Source organism: Gopherus evgoodei, chromosome 2 (genome assembly GCF_007399415.2).
Source record: "Gopherus evgoodei ecotype Sinaloan lineage chromosome 2, rGopEvg1_v1.p, whole genome shotgun sequence".
Lineage (NCBI taxonomy): Eukaryota > Metazoa > Chordata > Testudines > Testudinidae > Gopherus > Gopherus evgoodei.
This window is the reverse complement of record NC_044323.1, coordinates 105,617,973-105,641,619: the sequence shown is the minus strand read 5'-3', so window position 1 is coordinate 105,641,619 and position 23,647 is coordinate 105,617,973. Positions and strand designations below refer to the sequence as shown.

Genomic DNA, 23,647 nt, shown 5'->3' with positions numbered 1-23,647 from the left:
ACTTGTCATTCCTCACACACTCATATTTTGTATTTAGAAACAGTTTTTTGATCAAGGTGAGCTGTCTAGTCAGTTTGTTGTGACATCATAAGAAGTTTTTCTGGTGAAATAGCCAATATTGCTAGGATGACTTGAATGAGTTTACACTGCTGAAGTACTCGCAGCAGACCTGATTCGTTGTAATATAGAATTCAGTACCCTTTGATTGTGGCTGCCACAGCAAAAATCTATTAAGCAGCCTTAGTTATATGGTCTGTCAACAGTTGGTGAGGAGAATTAAAAAAAGGTGAGGTGAGCAAAAAAAGGAGCTGTAAATCCTATAAGAGTGATTAGAATTACGGAGAACTATAGTGGAGAGTGAGTATAAATGACCAGTGTGGCCATGCTTAGATCTTGTGATTTATTCTTCTTTCAGAGTGATATTTAATTCTCCTTTCTCTATCTAACTTATTGCCCCTCGAGTTGTCCACCTCCTGTGTCCTCTGTGAAATATAATCTAATATTTCAGTTCCTGACCTGTAGGTTGAGAACACTTTTTTCAGGTCACAGTGCTGTACAAGGCAAGTTAAACGGATACAGTCAAGATAGAACACCTCCAATGATTAAAACAGAAAGAATTTCAGTTTCACCTTTTATGAAGTTTGCTTACCTTTTACAAGTCACACAGCTAAAACAGTCAAATTAGACTAGGCTGCCTTTCTGTTTTTGCTTTAGACAGCTTTATTTTTTGCTTCTCATGAATTTAGCACAAGTCTGTTGCATTTGATTTTTCTAACCCACTAAGGGAACGGTTAAATCCAGAACAAAAACCTGTTTATATTGAATTTAAAGAATATATTTTGAAAACACTGACTATTTATATTGGACCAATCACAGCTGTAACTCTATTGACTGTGGAGCTCATTTGCTATGAACAACTCCTTGGGCAATAGGCATGTGAGTGCTTTGCTCCCCGAATGCATGTGATCATAATCTGACCATTGCACAAATCACATCCCAAGAACTGAAAATCTAAATCAAATTCCAAAATAAAGTCAAACACAGGTGATAGCAAAATCCTGGGCCTTGTTTTTATGTGTGTGTTTGTTTTTTAAAATAAAGACATCTTTCACCATTGAAGAGATGTCCTTGTTAAGCTAAAGGTCACAGCTACAGACATGGCCATGAAATCACTCTTAAAAAAGTGTGATCAACTCTCAAAACAACCTTTTTACTCATTGTAAATGTAATGAGTGTAATATGCAAATAACCAATACCCCAGTCAACAGCATGAGTATGTTAGATCCAAGCTAATGGTCTTGTATCTAACAATGAGCAGATCATGATTGTGAGGGGGCCATAGCCGCCTTGAAAGCAAACTAAAGAAACATTGACCATCAATTTCTGTGTTCTTCTAAGGAACAGAACATTACAGGGAAAAAAAAGTCTGTAGGAGAATAAAGGGGTCCTTTTATATTATTTTAAGAAAAAAAGGTTTTCTTGTTGAAAATGTGTTAGAGCTTTCAAAAACATACGTGATAAAAATAAACATGGGGAAACTGTGGAAAAGCTAGAAACACATCTTAAGGTTAATATCACCATGGTAATCCCATGTGTGTACAGCTTTATAGTCCACAGTTACTGCATAATACGCTATATTTGGGTACCTGGCCTTAAAAAAGAGTATTGCAATGTTCTACATAAGTGATCAAAACCACTGTTGCTTACACTAGCATTGCTTCCATGACTGGAGTAATTATTATAGAAAAGTGTGACTGTCTGAGAGAGAGAGAGAACATTTGTTTAGAGACTGCCAGTGTCATGAAAAATAATAATAGCACATCCCCTAATACCAAATCCAGTCGGCAGTAGTTGCTCAGCTGCATGGGTCTGCTTTTTAGATAGATTTTTTTCTAAATATATTTAGGGTGGAGTATGGGAGAGGGAGGGGGGGAGATGCTGCTGCTGCTGTTGTTAAATGGTAAATGCAAAGCACTTGGGTCTGATAGGCTAAGAAGAAGTGGTTACTCTGCCTATATAAACTGACAACAGCATCCTCTGTGCTTTATAACTGTCACAGGGGAGTGAAGAAAGAGAAAGAAGGAGAGGAGAAGGAGGAATCTCACCAATTGGCTGTAAGTAACATTCTTTGTCCTTGTAGCTTCATGCTTAATAAATCCAAGAAGATAAATGCTTGGATTAATTCAACAGTTGTTACTTCCCCTTGGAGTTTGGCTAATTAATTTTAAATATCCAGCCTATTTTATTTTAGAGGAGTAAATTGGAAGCACAAAAGAGCTTTACAAAAATGCAAATGTAAGTTTGCACAGGTTAGTATGTGCCTCTTTTATATTTATTCGTGCAGAGATAGAACAATTCCAGTGTTTTGGTTTATGCATATGTACGTCTGACAGCCTTATGGAAAAATTAGGCTGCCAATCCAACTGCCACAGTTCTGGACAACCATGTAGACCTTTAAAAATAAAAACAGATGTTTCTCTTCTGTATCTTCTGAATAAGAACAAATCTATTTTGTTTCTATATGTGATGTTCTTAAAGTGAACATATCCTCCAAGGAAACCAGTAGAATTTTGTTAATGAAAAATTAGCAAACTGCAAAAGCTGAGCAACTCAGAGTGAAAGCGAAATGAGGTAACTTTGTATACTGACAAGGAAAATAGAAAGTACTAAATAGTGAAAAGTATGAGCCACCTTATGCATGCATAACTCCTGTTAAAGACAATTGATGCAGAAGCAATTCAGGATCAGGTCAATTGTGTTGACTGTAAATTTAAATCTGTTTGCGTTTGCCTCTATTTCATGCAGAGCATCTAATAAAAGGCCTTCTCCTGCAGTTCTTTGTTAGACAACATTTACTTCAATAGGAATTTTGTCCAAGAAAAGATTGCAAATCAAAGGTGACATTCTCTTGCCATTGAATTCAATGGCTAAAATCCCAAAGACTCCAGTGGGGCCATATGCAGAGCGCAAGCCTTTAATTTACATTGGATTCTGTAACAAATGGGCAGAGGGATAGATAACACATCGTTCTACTCGACTGAAAATAAATGTATAAAGTTATCACAATACTTTGAGCCTATGCTGTCCTCAGTTGTTGAAATGTGTATGTTGTTTTAGATGTTATTAATATGTCTAATCTATAGGGCTTTCTGTTTAGGAGGAGGACCCCTCCCACCCAAATAATATACATGTATATGTATGTCTCCTGTCTGCATTTAATAATCTCAGTCATTGATGTTAGCGTTTTTGTTGTTGGTTTGCTTTGTGCTTCATATTGGGTCTGTTGAATTAGAGACCAGGTAGGTGTTCATACAGTTAGAAAGCATTAAATAATTGGTGACTAAAAACTTCCATATTCTCTTTGTGGTATCTGTTCTCTCTCTCTCTCTCTTTAGAAATTTTCTGGCACACTTTCATGAACTATAAGTGAGTTTAAAAAAATAACCTTATCAACCAGAAATAGAATTTAAAGAAACCACAATTCTGTTGTAGATATTTTGTCAATATGTACATAAAAATAACATGCATATTGTAATTGGAAGGAAACTTAGACAATAATAATCAGAAATAGTTATTTACGTAAGTATTAGAAGTAGTTCTTTACATAAGTATTATACCTATAAATGTATTGTGTAAGTTTTTCTCCATATACGTATGTTTTATAAATATATAAAACTGTGTGGTGCTCTTCTTACTGATTTTTAAAATAAATAGCAAATAAATTCAATGAGGAGTCCGGTGGCAATACATTGTGAATAAGTTGACACACTCAGTGCATACAATCTAGAGACAATTCTACGGTTTCAAATACATACCATTAAGATAAAACGCAGATTTGTTGTAATGTTCTAATTTTAAGGCAGCCAGATACTGCTTGGTCAAGGTGGCAAAAGGCTATAATGTCAAGCATAGGTTGTATAGTATAATACAATATCTAATGATATACTCAGGAAAAATCTAAAAACTAAATAATTTTAATTTTTATATGTATATATAATGTAAATGCCATACAGTGACTGACCTTGCTCCTATGTAGGATGCAGTGTCATTACAACTGTGTTGGTCCCAGGTACTAGAGACACAAGGTGGGTGAGGTAATATCTTTTATTGGACTAACTTCTGTTTGTGAGAGAAACAAGCCTTTGAGTTTACATAGAGCTCTTCTTGAGATGTCCCGCTGCCTGAAGTGACTCAAGAATGAGAGTGCCAACCTCAGGGCAGACTGTTAGGTAGCAGGGAATGATCCCCAAATTGTTTGAGTTCTGTACTTGGATTTCTACAACTACTTAACACCAAGTGTAAACTCCCCAGGCAATATAACAGTCTAAAGATGGAATCACAGACAGTCTCCTTGGGGACTCTGATCTCTCTCATTATCAGCTGAGTGTATCTTTGTGATAGATGGTCCCTTTCATCAAGAATTGCAACAATATTCAAGTTACTCCCAGTTCCAAAGGGCAAGTCACTTACCCCAGGTCAATTGCCCCTTAGATCTTATAGCAAAGACAACACTTGTAGCCATCCTGAAATAAATGAGTTGAAGATTTATTAAACAGGAAATGGAAATGTGTTATTAACAAAGTTAAAGCAGGTAAACATACACGCACAAATGAGTTACAATCTTAAATTTCAAACAGTAATAGAAGCTTCTATAATACGCAAGCTCTGTGTGACCTATAGGGCCAGCCCAAGTTAAGCACTGGGGACCTCTTGTTTATGCCTAGTAAACCTTGCCCCCCCGCCCCCCAAGTCCAAGCAGCATAGAAATACTGTTCTTTCTTGCTCTCATTGAAACCAATAACAATTCCTTCATTGTCTCTAGTGGAGCATGGTTGGCCCCAACAGCAGATGATATATGATGTTGACACATGCCCATAGATCTCTGTTGAATCTCTGGAGATTAATGAAGCTCAAGAACAACACATTTTTGGTAATATTGCACTGTGATGGGGTAGTCTGCCATGGAGGGCAGTGGTGCCTAGTTGTAAGCCTCCACCGCCACCTGGCTTGGCCATTTAAAGATTTGGGACGGTTCAGTAGATACATATAGAGACCTAAGGATCCTGAGAATGAATAATGATTGAGGAAGGAATTTGGAGGCTGTACCTCCAAGAGCCTGAAACCTTGCTGAGAAGGCAGGGCAACCAATTGGGAAAAAGTTGGGCGAAGGGGAGCAGCATAAAGACTGCCTCCTCCATCACCACAGACAGATACTGACAGGGGAAGGCTGGCCTGCTGAACCCTCCGGAGTGGGAGGCTAACTGGGAAGCATGTTCAGCTGAAGGGAGTTGGCAAAAGCCTTTCAACTGATTCCTCTAAGCCAATGAGGCCTGAGATACAACCCCAGAAAGAGAACTGGGGGGGGGGCCACAGGGGGAATTCATGTTTGCAGGAGAGAGATACTGATTGTTTTAAGGCAAGGGGCAGAGAGTTAGCAGTACAATCCAGCTGCCACAGGGAAGAACTGAGACTGGCTTTTAGGAAATGCTTCTTTAGCTGGTCCCAGGAGGTGCAGTGGGCAACTGCAAAGTTGGGGCAAGGGAAACAGAGTCTGCAGGTCTTTTGAAGATGCTGATGAGTAAAAATAGGAGCAGCCCAGAGAAAATGGCGGAGGAATTGAAGGAGTGGTCCTTAGCCACCTAAACTGGGCCCTGGGCTGGAACCAAAAGGAGGTGTGGACCCTTGGTTCTCCTACTTCTCCCCGAGGCCAAGAGGAGAAACATGGGTGTCAAGACTAAAAGAAACCAAGCAAGCGCCAGGCAGAGGTCAGAGATGATCTTGAAGGACATTAGATTTTGAGTTTTCTATTTTCTGGACTTTAATATTAACCTCTGGAAGGGGAATGGACTGAGCAGTGACTGGGTGGATGGCTAGGTCACATACATTGTCAGACTGTTGTCAGAAAGCTGAAAGGGGTATTAGGCTAAGAAAATCCCTGGAATACTGCTCCTGGAAACTGGGAGGTACTCTGGTGGCAAGAGGCACAATAACATGCACTTATATTCCTGGCATTCTATCTACCAGGTTGGGTTTGTTAGTGAATTAGAGTACTGCAGTATGCAGGTAATGTTTAGGAAATGGTAGGGGGAGAGAGAGAGGCACACAGACAGAAAGGTTAGTGAGCTGTCAGGTAGAACTTTGACCTCCATAATAGTTCAGGGAGATGTAGCTATTTTTTAGGGAAATTTTGAAAGGTCAGTTGAAGAGAATTCTGCAGATCAACCTCAAAAATAAATAAATGTTCATGCAGAAATTATAGCTGTTTCCTCAGGAACAAACATTAAAGATGCTGAATGTCTCCTGAAAAGCACGGCGTGGCCTTAACAGGCATGGAACTGACAGAAGTTGGGAATACTTGAACATCTCCCAGCAGCAACTGAACAGGTTTGGGCTTTCATTGTTTGTGACCCAAGTGAAAAGAGACCACTCTCAGATGTGAGAGAGAACTTGTTCTTGTGAAATTTCTAGCCAAACTGTGCTAACTCAAGTCCCAGTCCTGTAATACTTGTGCATTCAGAAGTCCTATTGACTTGAAAAATGTGGAAACGATGAATAAGTCTTTACATTTTAGAGTGCTTATTGCTCTGAACCTGGACTCTGAAGCTTTTTTGAGGTATCCTGTTGCTTCTCACCAATTCATATCCTGTATATTGCAGCAGTTTTGTGATAAAGGTCAGCTCTTTCCATTGTATTATTGCCTCCATTTTGTGTGAAATATGTAGAGCCACTAGAATAGCTTTAAATAATTTGTATTGCTGTGATCCTTGTAGCAGAGCTCATCCACTGTAATGGAAAATTCAGTCTCTTAGGTGTGGTTAACATGGCAAAGTGATTTATTTAATCAGACATAGGCATATATACTATACTAGCAACTGTTCAGAAGGAGAGCAAAAAAGAATATGCGAGCTCAAGATGGTGCTGTAGATCCCAGAAGAACTAAGATAAAGTAAGACGGGAAAGAAGTGCAACTCTAAACGACCAATTTGTTCATGTTTAAATCTTGTGAATTTCTATTGATCTCAGAGTGGTAGTTAATAGGACTGTTCAGGAGTTTTCCATTAAAATTTTTTTTGATAGAAAATGTAACTTCTTTCAGAGTTTTCCCCAGGAAATTTTTGATTTTGCTGAAATTTTCTGATTCGTTTCAGCTAGGAAGATTGAAATTAAATCTTTTGTTTTGGGTAGGGTCAACCGAATTTAAATATTTCAGTTTGTTGAACTGAATCAAAACAATTCATTTTTGGTCACTTAGATATTCATCTGTGTCAACTTGCACTGCCATGAGGCCTCCTGAGAGTTGTAATTTAGGTGTCTCATGCCCCCATTCTCCTCTCTGTGTATGTCTACACAGCAAAGAAAAACCCACGGCTGGACCATGCCAGGTGACTTGGGTTCATGGGGCACATGTCATGGGGCTGTTTCCATTGCTGTGTAGACTTCCAGGATAGGGCTGGAGCCCGGGCTCTGGGACCATCCCACCCCACAGAGTGCTCCAGCCTGAGCCCAGATATTTGCACAGCAATGAAACAGACCCACAGCCTGAGCCTCATGAACCCAAGTTGGTTGGCATGGGCCAGTCATGGATGTCTAGTTGTGGTGTAGATGTAGTCCAGGCAGGAAGCCTAGTTCATAGAGTATATTTCCCATGATGCACAGTGGTCTCCCATCTTCTAACTAACTTCCATGGTGCATCGGGGGAAAATAATGCAGCCAGGAAGCCTGGCCCATCGAAGGAAAGTGGGCAGGAAGCACCAGAACTACAGCTACCATGAGGCACCACAGTAGATACAATGCAATAATGAAACTAAATGTTTTAACATTTCTGAAAAATGTTGATTCAGAACTTTCCATTTTTCAAAAAATATCAACTATTTGTCATGATTTGGGATGAAAATAAATGTTGAAATATTAGAACAAGCAAGCAAACCAATGCAATGCTTTTTTCCCTGGCCAAGATTGTACCTGAAGGCACAACCCAGGGTTAGCCCTATTTTGCCTCAGTCACCCATCCTAGGCACAATTTTCTCCTTGCTTGGAATAATCTGCTGCTGGTCTATATCAGGAAGCACAACACTTTTTCCAGCTCACTGGCACACACAGTTTGCAGGCGATACCATCCATTTGGATGGTGCAGCTTGTCCTTCTGGAGCCTTTGGACAGCTTCACAGTCAGGTACAGAGGGGTAGCACAGCAATGGCACTCTAGGGCTATTTGCGTTCACAAAGGCACACAGATAGAGCAGTTCTTGCAGTTCCCCAGTACAAGATTTTCCCAGTTTTTTGTGGGGTGGAGATCAGACTAATTACTAATCACAACTGTGCAAAGGCCAGGGATGATCTAGCCCATTGCTTCCTCAAATTACAATTAAAATGTGTATATCTGAAAAGTGAATTTTGTAATAGGTGAGTAGAAAAGATTAAATAGGCTGAATAGAAACATAGAAGTTGGGAAGGATCATCCACCCCCAGATCACCTGTAATGACAAGATATTGATCATGCTGGCTATGGCCACCTAATGATGATTCCCTTCTCATCGCTCTAGGGAAAGGGTAAAATCCCTGCAGGTCCTGAGCAAACTCTATATCTAAGAGCAAAGTTAATATACTCTAGAGGTGAAATCCTGGCCCCACTGAGGTTGACAGCAAAACTCCCATTGACTTAAGTGAGGTCAGGATTTCACCCCAAATCTGCATTTTATCTTTATTTTAGTAGAAGGGCTCAAACCACAGCGTTTGGAATTGCAGTTGAATCCAAACAGCCCCAGACTTTGGATCTAATGTCCCACAGCTTAAGTTGGTATAAGAGTCCAGAACACAACTAATAATATTAAAGGAAATGAGAATTAATTGTATCATTATCAGAATAATCCTACAGAGAATCAGAAAGGTGTAAAGATACCTTGGAATTGAAAGAAACCTCAGCTCCCAAAGAAAATCCTATTATAAGGAAACCTTATAACATGTCATCCATTAGTAACTATAGTATTAAAATAATTGGTGATAAGAGAAATATCAATTTATACATAGAATGTTGCTGAATTCATGCCCTTTAACTTGTTTTTGGGAAAAGACAATGTCACCTGAAGAAATTTGCGTTAAACTACACTTTACTATTGTGTAATACTAAGAAAGAGCAGAAGAACGAAGAGCTTGTGGCAGATGAGTCATGCCGCTATCTGTTCTGGTACACATGGATAGCCTACTGGACATAGAGATGTCAACTGAAATGTTAAACTGAACTTATCCGTGTTTAAAAGTACACAAGAAATATCCGTGGTGAATACATACAGGGCCAAATTCTGAAGTCCTTACTCAGTTTTTTATATGGTCCTCACTCAGGCAAAACTCCAATTAACTTGGCACACAAGAGTTAAAATTTTGCCTACAATTTCCATATCTACAAAGTTTTAGACTGGGAAGAGAAGAACACGTACTTTTAAAGTATGCTATAACAACAAACTTATAAAATAAGGTTATAAAACAATCAGAAAATGGATGAGGGCAGTACAAACTGAGGGCTATATTGGGGATATTTTGCAAGCAATAAAATATGCAGTTTTCTTTTAGAGAAAAGCTCTAAACTAAGGAAGCATCAGACTGACCATTGAGCTGTGTTTGTATTGTTTCAGCAGATGTGTATATACTGGCTAACGGTTTGTTAATTTATTTAGCAACAGTTTGATAGAATTTCAAACAGTAACCAAGGGTATGCTGGCAATGGCACCTTTAGTGTTTGTATGGTAGTTCTGAGACATAAAGCCCCTTGGATTGCAGAGGAGAAGATACACTGTTTGCTCAATTACTGTCTTTCAGATGGGAGATCAAACTCAAGATCTGCCATCAGAACCCCCATACAAAACTAGAGGCCATACTGACTATAGAGAGACCGTACTGACTTTTTGTAAGCTAAGAACATCTAGATATCAGATCAAGGAAAGCAGTCCTAAGCTAGGTCCAGTATTGTCCATCTCAGTAAGGCACAGAGAGCTAGTATTAAGTACTTAAGTTACTTGTGTTTAACAATTATATAACTTTAACATGACAGCAACCGGTCTCTGGTGTTGGCTGCAGGCCACAACTTTCTGTAGTCCAGAGCCTTGCTTTCCTTAACACAGCACTCATACATGACATTAGTGGCTGTTCCACATGGACTCTGATTCCTCTTTGATCGCATCAATGCATTTATCCAACAGTGTTTATTAGTGATCTCTCTCCTTTTCAGTTTATGAGACAATGCTTGCTGTGATACTATAAAGCCACAATTACCGATCCAAAAGATTCTACCTCTTTTCAAGACCTCAGCCAATTACGAACTACCAACACAGATAATTTACATCTAAGTAAGTTACTTGTGTTGTATTACTGAGGATATGCTCAAGTTTTTTCTAATATCATTAATCTCTTACAAAGCTAATACCTGATTGTGTGTGTGATCTAAGCACAGTCACTTATTTTCAAAATGCATACCTGTGTTTCACCAACCAGTTCCACTCTGGGTACTGAGAAACAACTCCATGAATATGAATGAGTGATTGTAAAGAACTTTGAGACCATTTAAGCACTGTACAATGGCCTGGAACCTGCATGATCTGAGCACACAAAACCTACACTGGCACCGCACCAGCAGAAGTTGTATGTGGCCCAGGATTACAGAATCAGGATCTCTCCTGTGTATAGCTGATTATTAACATTATTTATTAATCATTATTATTAATTATAATATTGTAGTAGTCCCTGGAATTCCCATTAAGGATCATGGTCCCATTATACTATATGCTGTACACGCAATGAAAATGAGGGTCATGGCCCTAAGGTGTTTAAAATGAGCTGTATGACATGAGGCAACAGGTGGATAACACAGACAGGGGGACTGAACAACACTAAAATCATTGTGATTATTGTGGTAAGCACGACACCTTCTATGTCTAGCCATCGTCTTTTAATATGGCACTGTATCCTATACATTGTATAATGCTGCAACTGAAAGGATAATGTGTGTGCGCCATTGATAGTGGGGATTGAACTTTTGTGACCTCTTGTGCTTCATGCATTAGCCTCCACTGCCTGAGCTAAAAGAATCAGCTTTGTTAATCAAGGCTGTAGCAGGATTAGCAAATTCTCTGTTCCAGCCACCCATCGAAGGGGACAGAACACCGCACTAAATGGGTGTTGGTTATATATGTATACCAATAAACTAAGAATCGGCTACATGTCTCCCAATGAGGAGACACCTAAATAAGTGGCCAATTTTAAGAGATTCGTTCAAAAGTGACTTCTCTTTTTCCTTAGGTTTCCTGATATTGAGACTTCCAACACCAGTTAGCATGGATACCACAGAGTTCCGAAAAAGAGGGAAAGAGATGGTGGACTACATTGCAGATTACTTCGAGCAGTTAGAAGAGAGACAGGTCTATCCTGATGTGGAACCAGGATACCTGAGACCCCTCATTCCAGACTCTGCACCTCAGGAACCTGAGGGCTTTGAGGATGTCCTTAAAGATGTTGAAAGGATAATTATGCCAGGGGTAAGAACATCTGGAAAACAAAGTTATAGTATATTATAAAGCCTATGGGTGAAATCCTGGGCCGAGTGAAGTCGATGGCAAAACTCCCATTGACTTCAATAAGGCCCAGGATTGCTCCCTAATTTTTTATACTTAGATATATGGTTCAATCCTTGAGGGGGCCATTTAGAGATCTGGGGCAAAAATCTGTCTGGGGATTGATCCTGCTTTGAGCAGGGGATTGGACTTAGATGACCTCCTGAGGTCCCTTCCAGTCCTGACATTCTGTGATTCCATGACAAAGCACTTGACACAGTGAATGTTTCTATTCTTATTAGAAACTATCACTCCTATATTTGTGCTTCAAATGGGCCTGTTCTTGGAATTAATTCCTCAACGCTAGATAGGACTGGTAAAGGCATGTTTCATCATCATTTTCATTGTTATCTGATCTATAGCTAATATACTTTCTACTCCTAACAAACAGTAGATCTTTTTTTATCCACAACATGCAGTACATAAAACACTTGTTTGAACTTCTTGTTTTTAAATTCAATACTCTCACATGACTCTTAAACAAAACTCTTGTTTAAATGTCAAGACTCTCACATGGCTTTTCTTTTTATTACTAGGTTGACCAGAAAAGATTTTTTCACCTGTTTAGCCTGTTAACATGAAAAACCTTTTGGAATGCAAAGTTTTGAAAAATGTTTCATTCTGACTTTGATTTTTTTTAAGTATATTTCAATAGCATCATCAAAACACTTAGGAAATGTCATCAAAACCAATATAGTCCTGATGAAAAGACATTTTCTGATTGAAAAACCAATTAAATGAAATGTAATGTTATTTTAATCACATAAATGCCAGAAATTTCTGAATCAAGGTTTGCCATAGTAAGCTTGATTCTGCATTACTTGTATATATTAATGACAAAAGTCTCATGAAATATTGGCCAAGGTAGTTCATTATTAACCAAATATAGAATAGTAGAAATTGTCTCTCTTTAAACAGAGACATATGTAACCTTCTGTGTTACTCTGGGAAGGTTTTCATCAGTTCTATTTTTTTTTTTTTAGGATTTTTTTTTAGTGTGGAGGGATATAATTTGCATCTTATTTCCCTCTCCTTCTCAACCCTTCTTCACCCCGAAATTGCTGAAACTTCTTGTAATACTTGGCTTTGTAGACAGTATTTTTCAGTGATAGCACTCAAAACATTTTAGAAATCGCTATATTCGCTACATTCATTTTACCCATGGAGGAACTGAAACCCTGAAAGGTAAAATGATTTGACTGAAGTCTTACAGCAGGTCAGTGGCAGAGATGAGGCTGGAACCCAACTGTCCTATCTTCCAGTCTATGTCATATCCACTGTAAGGATTAGACCAATGTATTTTGGTGGGTCTGTGTGGATATCCCTGGCAAAAAACACAAAAATGATGGCTCCACTGAAGAATGGCGAGAATCAATGGCAACATATGATAAATGTAGAGTGTCTACTCCCCTCAACATTCACACAACAGAATAGTAGGCTTCTGTGAGTCAATAGGGGTAAACCTTCTTCTGGGAACACCCTTATATTAGTTAAATAGGAGAAGCATCTTCAAAGGAGAATTTTAACTATAAGATCATGCATAGGCACCAACTCCATTAGTGGGTGCTCAACACCCACTGGCAGCCCTGCCTATCAGCTCTTCCCCCACCCTCCCAGCAAATCCACCTGCCGCAGATCAGCTGTTTAGCTGTGTGCAGGAGGCACTGGGGGAGAAGGGGGAGGAGCAAGGGTGGGGTGTGTTTGGGGGAGGTGGCGGGGCAGTGACAGAAAGAGTCGGGGTGGAGGTTTGCGGGAAGGAGTGGAGTTGGGGTGGGGTCTGGGGCAGAGCCGGGGTTGAGCATCTCTGGGGAAATGAGAAAACTGGCACCTGAGAGATCATGGCAATTTTTTCCACTTAAAACAAATCCCTCCCCCTTTGTGGTGACCAAAATGATTCAGTTCAACAGTAGTACACCCCCACAGCAAGCAAGGATTTAATCCTTGTATAAAAAGGTCTTTTGCTGAAGAAAGAACATCACAGAAAAACTTGTCTTTGAGCAGTGTCAGGCTCAGTGTTGTTGAACCTAAGGCATTTGTAGCAACTTCTCTTTCCTCAACCTCTCTATCACTGTTGTTTACCATTATGAGGCTGATAGTAAAACGAGCACCTGCTCCACCACATTCATTGTGATATTTGCCTAAATGTGTCAATATCCATGTGGCTTTTTGCAGGGATAGCAGCCCCACTGGGGTCAGAATTATTGTCCTTTTTCCTTGTCACTGTATGGTGCAGTTAGAATCTACTGTGTCTCATCAAGTAAATGGCTTGCAGCTAGCAGGCAGTTTAACTTGATTAACTCAAGATGAATGTCACATTGTTTTAAGGATCATGCAGGATTATAGCTCTGGTGATAAGCATTTGCATTGCTGGCTGATTATGAATGTCACCATGAATCTGTGCTTGTGGGTCTGAGATTGGTGACCATGGGAGTTTTTTGCTAGGACGGAGCAAGCCTTTTACTGGAATTTCTATGGCATTCATTCTTCATATGAATCTTTCAGCTTGTAATATTGTGTGCAAACCACTGGGAAACAATTTGTATTAATGCCACACACAGCTTATGGATGTTTTCATGGAGAAGGCTGCAAATGAGCCATATAGTTTTGCATATCTCAAATATATTTGGGACGGCTTATAGCTCAAGCCCTCCCATGTTCCTCTGAAGACCCTAATCTTACTCTTGATCAGCTAGAACCTGGGATTTGAGATTTCTGGTTGTTTATTTTAATGGTTAGATTCTAGACTATTTCAACGTGTAGCGTGTATTTAATTAAAGATTTAACTCATTGGAAAGGGATTAGATGACATAAGTGGTCTTTCCTTTCTTTAAGCGAGCGTATTTATGACTTGTTGCACAGCTCCTCATCCTTTTTCACAAACCTCCTCCCATGTAGCTGTTGAGTTGTATTTTGAGGCAATATTACCCATGAGGCATGTCAGGGCTATTTAAAAGGCTTTAAAATGGGGAAAATTAAGAGGCTAACAGATGACGTCTGCCTTTAGACCCAGTCTTTATGCTACTATGCTGTGTACCACAATGATGCCAGCAGAATTAACTTAGGAGTTGCCTGCCCAGAAACCTTCTGCAAAGGATTGCAGAGTACCTCCATGAAAGCTTCCTAGAGATAGCCATGGAGGATTCTCAGGCTATCCCAGTCCACATAAACAGTCTTTTCCTTTGCATAGTTGGAGCGACCTCTTGTAAGCAGAGAACCACAGCACCTCACTTTTTCTTCACAGTAAACATGCAATACCACCGAATGTGTGTGCCCGCTAAAGTTTAACTGGGCTTTGATTGTAATTGTATACTCACCAGAGGTACCTACCCTGGCATCACAGTCGGCCACCGTGATGTCCAGTGACCCACAGGGCTCCAGGGTTAAAAATATTTCCTGGCTCTCTGGGAGAATTGATCCACCTCTCGCCTGTCTCCCATTCTCCTCCTCCTCCTCCTCTTCCTCATTCACCATATCATCCTCCTTGATGTCCCTAGACTCACACACATGTAAGGTGTCCAAGTTGCTTGTGGGGTGCTGGTAGGGTCACCCCCAAGAATCACATGCAGCTCATTGTAGAACTGGCATGTATGGGGTTCAGCACCAGAAAGACTGTTCACCTCCTTTGCCTTCTGGTTCGCTTGGTGAAGTTCTTTTATTTTCACATGGCACTGCTGTGTGTCCCTCATGTAGCCCTTCTCCCTAATTCCATGAGCAATCTTTGCATGGATGTCAGCATTTCTTCTGAGGGATCAGAGCTCTGCCTGCACAGACTCTTCTCCCCACTCAGCGATGACATCCACCACCTCCTGTGCAGACCAGGCTGGAAAGTGTTTGGGGCATGTAGTCTCCATCATCAGCTGTGCTCAAGCTGATATGTTCCCAATGCTGATCAAACAGGAAATGGGAAATCAAAAATTCCCGGGGCTTTAGCAGAGGAGGGGCTGTTTCCTGTGTGCCTGGCTGCAGTGCAGCAGAGTTGAGAATGATCTCCAGAGCGGTCATAGATGAGCACTGTGGGACACCACCTGGAGGTCAGTTATGTCGAATTACACAATGCTGCATCTGCACTACCAGAGCCAGCTCTAGCCATTTCGCCACCCCAAGCACTGTGGCACGCCGTGGGGGGCGCTCTGCGGCTCACCAGTCCCACGGCTCCAGTGGAGCTAGCTGCAGAGGCTCCTCTGGAGTCGCGGGACCAGCGGACCCTCCACAGGCACGCCTGCGAGAGGTCTACCAAAGCCGCCTGCCACCCTACCGGCAACCGACAGAGCACCCCCCGCGGCATGCTGCCCCAAGCATGTGCTTGGCGTGCTGGGGCCTGGAGCTGGCCCTGTGCACTACCTCACAGTCGACCCATGAAAATCGAATTAAGTGCTGCACCTCTCGCAAAGTCGACATTAGAGGCAATTTAAGTTGGCGTAAAGGGCCTGGTGGTGTAGACACCTATATTAAACAGGTTGAGTTAAGGCAGCTTCCTTCGACCTAACTTTTTAGTGTAGACCAGGCCTAAGACTAAAAACATCAGAAAAGGCTAGTGACTTTGGATGCCCCAGTTTGAGACAGCTTGGGCCTGATTTTCCCAAGTTCTGAACACCCTCAACTCCAACTGAAGGAATTCTTAAACACAACCCTACATTATTATTATTTAACTGAAAAGTCAGGCCACAGCTCACTTTGTCAGATTTGGGTGTCCCTGTGTAACAAAGTTTCCAATGCCCCTAACTCCTCACAAATTCAGATAGCTCCTGTCCACCATGATCATATCATTAATGACAGTGCCGGCCTGAGGATTTGGGTGAAGGAAAGTGAGATCATTCTTTATATGCAGTGAATCAGTTAAATATTGGAAAACCCAAAAGGGGTCAAGGAAAGAGGTTACAGGAATGGTGAGTCTCTGCTATCACCATTCTCCTATTTTAGAAGTAGAGCCCAACTCTGTGCTAGGAGACCAAATATAGTTACCAACATTTTAAAGCAGTTTATCAGGAGAATATTCTCCAAATAAACCAGAGACCTCTGGGCTGCCAACCGCTGGAAGATTTTGTAGACATTCTGGTGAGTTTTAGCTCTTATCCTGTATAACGCTCTAAAAATGTTTCTTTATATTTGTTCTTATCTTGGATTTAAGTGTTATTCTTTACTAAGCGTGTTATCACAGTACTTTCAAAACACATTAGACTTTGGTATTGTACCTTACTCATTTGTAATTTGAGCCTAATAAGATTTACAACACTAGTGCCCTATATCACATAGACTCTTTTAGGAATTGCTAGCGGAGTGTTTACAGTGGTGACATAAGTTAATTGTTAATACTGTTGTTGCAAATTAATGTGTTACTGTTTCCATATACCATATTGGTCTCTGAAAATTTGTATCTTCTACCAGTTGTACAATTAACTTCAATCAGGACTGCAGTTTTTTATATAAAGGTATAGCATATTGGATACCTCAGAGGTTGTTTCATTTTGTAGAGAGAAATTGTAGTGCCAGATTTGATGTTTGAAATGTTTGGATTTTTGTTAGTAACTTTAGGGTTTGTGGAAAGAGTTTTATAGACAGAAACAAGAGAGAATTTTTGTTGCTTAGATTTATACGGCCTTAACAGGCACTAACTGGAAACATTGCTGACAGTCTCAGCAGTGAGGTCAGGGAATTAATTAACATAAGGAATTAATTTCTCTGTCACCCCTAGAAGTGAGAGCTGAGTCACCTTGCTGGGGCAGTGTGGGAAAGCTCGCATTGCCACTGCCCGTGCTGTTCCTGTCCTGTGGATAGAGAGAGGACTTTGGTCTCCAGAAGCTTTCAGAGGCACTAAATTCACCTGAGATTTTCCGTTCTAAATTAAGATAGGAGGGAAATTTATAAAAAAAGGGAGAAAAAAATAAAATAAAAAAAACAAACTCAGAGGACCTGGGAATTATAGACCAGACAGCCTAACTTCAATACCTGGAAAGATACTGGACCAAATTATTAAACCATCCGTTTGTAAGCACCTGGAGGATAATAGAGTAATAAGGAATAGCCAGCACAGATTTGGCAAGAACAAATCATACCAAACCAACCTAATTTCCTTCTTTGGCCTAGTTACTGGCCTAGTGGCTAGGGGGAAGCAGTAGATGTGATATATCTTGGGTTTTAGTAAGCTCTTGATATAGTATCACATGACATTCTCATAAGCAAACTAGGAAAATGTGGTCTAGATGAAATTGCTATAAGGTTGGTGTCACATTTTTGGGGGCAATCCGGGGGCTGTCACTGCCTGCCCTGTAACTCTGGGTGCCTTAAGTACTCTGCTACTGTGGCTCACAGCCTGGACACCAACAGCCACCAGATAAACGTGCAGTATCCTGAGTATCTGTGTGCTGTGCAGCCCTGGGTCAGTGCTCTGACCCCAGCAGCCTGCCACAACACACCAGTCCCACCTTGGTTTCCACCAGCCTTGGTTAATCCTGGCAGGGGTGAGTCCAAGCACATGTCCAGTCTCAGATTTCCCCCAAAGGGTCTGCTCTGTGGTGTTTAGACTTCTCCTGGACCACTCAGAGAAATAATAAATGCATTTACTCCTTTCATGAGTCAATACCCATTGTATTCCACATTAACTGAAGTTCACAATTCCTGCCATTCAAACACAGCACTGAATTGCTTTAGATTAAAATAAAACAAGTTTATTAACAACAAGACATAAGTTAAGTGATGGCAAATAAGAGATAAAGGTGTAGAGATGGTTATAAGCAAGTAAAAGTGAAAACATGCATCTCAGAGTCTAAAAGTTAATCTAGCAAAGTACAGTCTGTCTGTTTAAGACAGTTTCTCTCACCAATTATTCTCTGTCCAGCATGGCTGACAGTCTACTAGGGCCTTTCACAGAAGTATGAGGTGCTGGTTTCCCTTGTTGTCTTAGGTGGAAAATAAAGATGGAGTCTCTCTATGTCCCTTATATTTCCAAAGAATTGTCTTTTTTTCTCAAAGTTAGGAAGGTCTCCTGGGATTCAGTCTCCAGTATCTCCATGGGGTGCAGGAGCCATATTAATGCTCTGTGTCTCGTGTTCGGGCTCGAGACAACCCCGACTGATTTAGCTTGATAGCTCTGTTTATGGCTAATATGTAAATTGAAGTAAATGCCCTTTCCCTTGTCTAGGTCAGACTTGTCCTATCCTATCACCTTTACCAAGGCTAGAATCTCTTCGTCTTAAATATTTTCCAGTGACATTATACAGAGGGAATTCATAACATCATTAGAAGGTTAACACATGCATTTTACAATATTATTAATTACCAATGTGTTATTTGTTTTCAAATGGCACCCTACAAGGTGCATTTTGTACAAACATCATTGAAGTCATGTGTAAGGTTTGAATACAGAAGTGCTTAGGAGCACACCTCCCCCCTTACAAAACTGCAGTAGGATCAGCCCTGGCGGAACCATATGCAGGAGTCAGAACCCTCCTACCTGGACAAGGCATCAGCTGCAATAATTTCTCTCTCCTTAATATGTACAATCTCCATGTCATATTTTTGATGCTCTAGTGTAGTAGCTTACAATTAATGCCTTTGGTTCGGTGTCCTCAGACTAACGGAGAATGGTCAGTTAGTGCCTTGAATTCTTTCTATGAGAGTGGTTCTCCTTAGTGGGTATCAGTTTCTTGCTTAAGAAAGCAATGGGGTGTTTTGTTACTTCCCCTGACTTCATTAAAACATCACCTAGCCCAATGTCTGATGCAACTCTGTAGAGTTGAAACATTTTTTCAAAATCTATACTGGCCAGAAAAGGCTTTTCAGACAACATTTTCTTGACCTGATCTTGACACATTTAAGCTTCAGAAGAAAAAAAAAGGACTAAGAGGCAATTGGAACCTGATAACAGTCTTCAAATACGTTAAGAGCTGTTATAAAGAACATGGTGATGAATTGTTGGTGATGAAGTAATGCACTTAACCTGCAGCAGGGGAGATTTAGGTTAGATATTAGGGAAAACTAAACTTTATAACTATGATTATAGCTAAGCTCTGGAATAGGCTTCCAAGGGAGGTTGTGGAATCCCCCTCACTGGAAGTTTTAAAAAAGTTCAGATGAACACCTGGCAGGGATCGTCTAGGTTTACTTGGTCCCGCCTCAGTACAGGGGGCTTGCTGACTTCTCAAGGTCCCTTCAAGCCCTACATTTCTATGATCCTGTGGAGTCCAGGACTCTGAACCCTAATCCTTACTGTCCTTGATAATCTTGAACATATACTGAAAACAAGACAGTTTCCTTGATGTCTGAATGTACCATTATGATAATTAACGGTGACATTTCTTGTCCAACACAGGTGACCCACTGGCACAGTCCATACTTTTTTGCCTACTTTCCTACAGCCAGTTCCTTCCCAGCTCTTCTTGCTGATGTATTGTCTGGTGGCTTAGGATGCATTGGCTTCTCCTGGGTAAGTTGACCATGGCAGATGTTGCTGTACAACACAAAGGCCTATCCTGCAAAGACCTAAGTATGTGAATAATTTTACTTGGGGTAAGCAGTCCATACTGAACTCATTGGGGCTACTCACATAGGAAACGTTACTCATGAGCATAAGAATTTCATAACAACTATGGAATGACTCTGATAATGACCTGTAACCTATGAAAACTTTCTGTCCAAAAGATGGAGGGCGGGGGCGGTAGTGATAAAATGGGAGGAAACACTGTCTATTCTCATTTCCTAAAATGACACTACCAGTCACAAAAGTGAGCTTGCAGTAGTTTTACCATCACGATATCCTAATTTTTTTTTAAATGTTGTTTCTATGTGAAAGCAATAGGGGACAGAGTAATTAATTGACAATATAGGAGGTAATAGTGAAATGACTATACCGAAAATCTTGTCAGATACACAATGTAAACAGAAAAATATTTGTTTTCTTCTAATCTCTTTCATGTATATTCATTTTAGCTGTCACAAATAACAGCTCATTTAAAAAAATTCTAAAGTGAAGTTACTTGTAAACTAAGTGTTCTTCAAAACAAGATGTTATCCTGAAGACAAGGTTTTCCAAGCTGAGTGGTGATAGAGGGAAAAAAAGTCTCCTGTGTTAAAATAAAATCACTGGCGGAACTGGATTGCTAATGGTTTATTGAGCCTTTCAACTCTAGATCATTCACTTGAATTCAGCCCAAATCGGCAGGGACTGGAAGTTGTTTGTTTGCTGGCCTATGTGACCAAGAGTTGATGAATTCATTCAGTTCTCACTGGGATAATGGCCACACTAAAAAAATCATGATCATGATTGGCAATGTGTAAGGCCATAGAAATTGCATTACTCTCTCAGCCCTAGGAATGGTCTTTTCAGACAGAAGTGAAACAATATGGTCAGGCCGCCTGGCAAAACCTGCATTGCTGCCTTTGTTCTCACCCTCTTGCACTATCAGCCTGGGAGCGTTCATTGCACCACAATTCACTTACAAATTAAAATAAACAATGAAGTGATCTAATAAACTCTTCACTGAGCAGTTACTATCCAGCTGTGAGAAGATTGGTAGAATGGGTCCTAATGCAGTACCCTCTCTTATTCACAGAGAACAGTATCCTAGTCTATATTTGTTCTTGTACTTTCCTCATGACCATAGTATCTGAGTACCTTCCAGTAGTGCAATAAGTGATTTAACTAATATCTGTCACATATGGTTCACTGTCTCTCATCCTCTCCCCATGAGGAGAATTGTGTGTGTAGTGGACTGTTTTGTTTCTGGTTTGAGGGATTATTTTAAAAATTGATGTCAGAGGGACTATTCAGAGTAAGGCACTAAGTGAGTAAGTGTGTCAGAAGCAGGGTATTAGTTTGACATTTGACAGTCATATGTGTAAGTAAGAATATGGTACATTGATCTTTTAGTATGTAGTAGGAGTACAGTAGGGTCACCACCTCATGTGAGCACTACATGGCTGCTACCTCATGCAATTTCTCCTGTGATTACTGCCACTTCGTGGTCCCACCAAGCTTTCTCCACTCTCCACTACTAGAAAAGGAAGGTGATAAGGGAGCTTCCCTACTCTGAACCTGCTGGCTGGGATGACTCTTCACTGACACTCTCCTACCTTCTCTGCAGCTTGCTTCCGTGATCTGTACAATGTGCCAGGTTGGGCAGAACACAGGGATACAAATGAGCTCCCCTAATCTAAGTGTAGGAAATACTTGTGGGGTCTCCAGGGAATGTTTGCACTGCACACTCAGCCCAGTTTCTGATGCAAGTTTGAGCCCAGCTCCCACCTCCTCTCCCTCTCATCCACACACAAACCTGTCTGACTCAGGTCAGCAAGCACTCAAGAACTAGGTCCTAGGACCCTACTACAGGGATGGATCAGAGCATGAGTCCCACTAAGACTTAGGTCCAAGCCCTGTCATTTTGCAGTGTGGACTCATGTCAAGCCACAGGCCCATGTCAAAAGGTCTGTGTAGTGCAGTATGAACACAATAGCACAGCTGTGAGACCTGGGTCCGGCAACTGTAAACTCAAATTTACAATGCAGTGTGGATGCTCAAGCATGGACTTGGAAACACTAAGTCCACAAGTTCTGGTTCCAGAGACATACCCTCAGAGACTAATGTTTGTCAACTGTTGGTAAATGTTATATTTTAAAAGGCAAGCCACTGCAGTTGGTTTATTCCCATTGTTTCATTCCCCAATATAGGCTGCAAGTCCTGCTTGCACAGAGCTGGAGACAGTCATGCTGGATTGGCTGGGAAAGATGATTAATTTGCCTGAAGAGTTTTTAGCTGGGAAGGATGGAGAAGGTGGAGGAGTCATTCAGGTAAGAAAGAATGAGAAAACAGACCATGCAATGAACATGCATGTTCTCATTGTTTAATAAAGCCTTCAAACCAAAGCACTAACAAAGGGAAGATCAAAGTGCTTCTGCTTTGTTGAATCCCTTCAGATTTAATAGAAACAGAGACAGGCTGTAAGAATGAGCATAAGCCTTTCTACAGAGAAACTTTGCACATGATTATTACTTACAGCTAGGAGATCAACATCCTTCTGCTCCCAATGAAGGCAATGGAAGTTTTCCCCTTTACTTCAGTGGGAGTTAGAAAGGGTCGCTGCAGTCACGCTGCTATTTTTAATGCACTAGCTTGATCAGAGCTAGCATATGTACATCTACCCAAGATGGGTATTACACCTCCCAGCTGCAGCGTGGATGTACCTTAAGAAATCTCATGATTTCAGCATGAAGAGTGGACAGGTATATGAGGGGTGAGTTGTAATTGTTCAGGGTACCTAAACTTTGCACTTTTATACAAGCTGGTGTTCTCATTATCAGGTGTAACCTTACCTTTGAACTATTAAGCCTTAAAGATTTTTCTTTGTTATGGATACTGTATTTACACTCTTAACTCCATCTTGCAGAGTTTTGTTTTTTTTTTAAACTGAGACTTTTCTTTATTGGGCAGTTTATATTAAAGTATAGCTCAGTGATACCCTGATATATATTTCTTAGCGTGGAAACTTGGCTCTGGTCAGTCCTAGTGTTGCTACCTTTAGCTCAAGCAAACACCAAACTAAACACTACCCTTAGCCCTCTTTGTCTAGCAATTCTCTCTTTGTCTACACTAAGTCCTCGCCGTGTGAAAGGCGATAATGTTAGGATATGAGGCTAACTCTCCCCAAGGCACTGTTGTTCTATTCTCCTCCTAGCTGTGCATCCTTATATGGTGACTTTATGTATACAGTATAGGCACCAACTTTCTCCAGCACTGGTGGGTGCCCCCACCCCTTTCCCCGCCCCTGTCCCCACCTCGACTCTACCTTTTCCCTGCCCCTGGCCCCACCCACATTCCAACTGCATCTCCAAAGTCCCCGCCCTAACTACACTCCCTCCCTGCCCTATTGGATCTCTTCCCCAATCCCTGCCCTGGCCCTGCCTCTTCCCCCAGCACCCCGTGTTCCCCCTCCTCCTCTTCCCCTGCAAATCAGCTGTTTTGCGGCTCAAGTGCTGGGAGGGAGGGGGGAGAAGCAGGACATGGTGGTGTGCTTGTGGAGGAGGCGGAGGTAAACTGAAGCAGGGAAGGTGGGGAGA

General features: G+C 40.9%; 1 protein-coding gene across 1 annotated transcript in view; it reads left to right on the top strand.

The window, feature by feature from the left end:
- Positions 1–1,989: 1,989 nt before the first annotated feature.
- The window catches only part of DDC (dopa decarboxylase), an 87,066-nt gene continuing 65,408 nt past the window's right edge, over positions 1,990–23,647 (top strand). The window contains exons 1-4 of the mRNA XM_030549364.1: positions 1,990–2,114; positions 11,289–11,524; positions 19,908–20,021; positions 22,262–22,381. Coding sequence (XP_030405224.1) covers positions 11,324–11,524; positions 19,908–20,021; positions 22,262–22,381 — 435 coding nt within the window. The 5' untranslated portion in view covers positions 1,990–2,114; positions 11,289–11,323. The remainder of the gene's footprint in view (positions 2,115–11,288; positions 11,525–19,907; positions 20,022–22,261; positions 22,382–23,647) is intronic.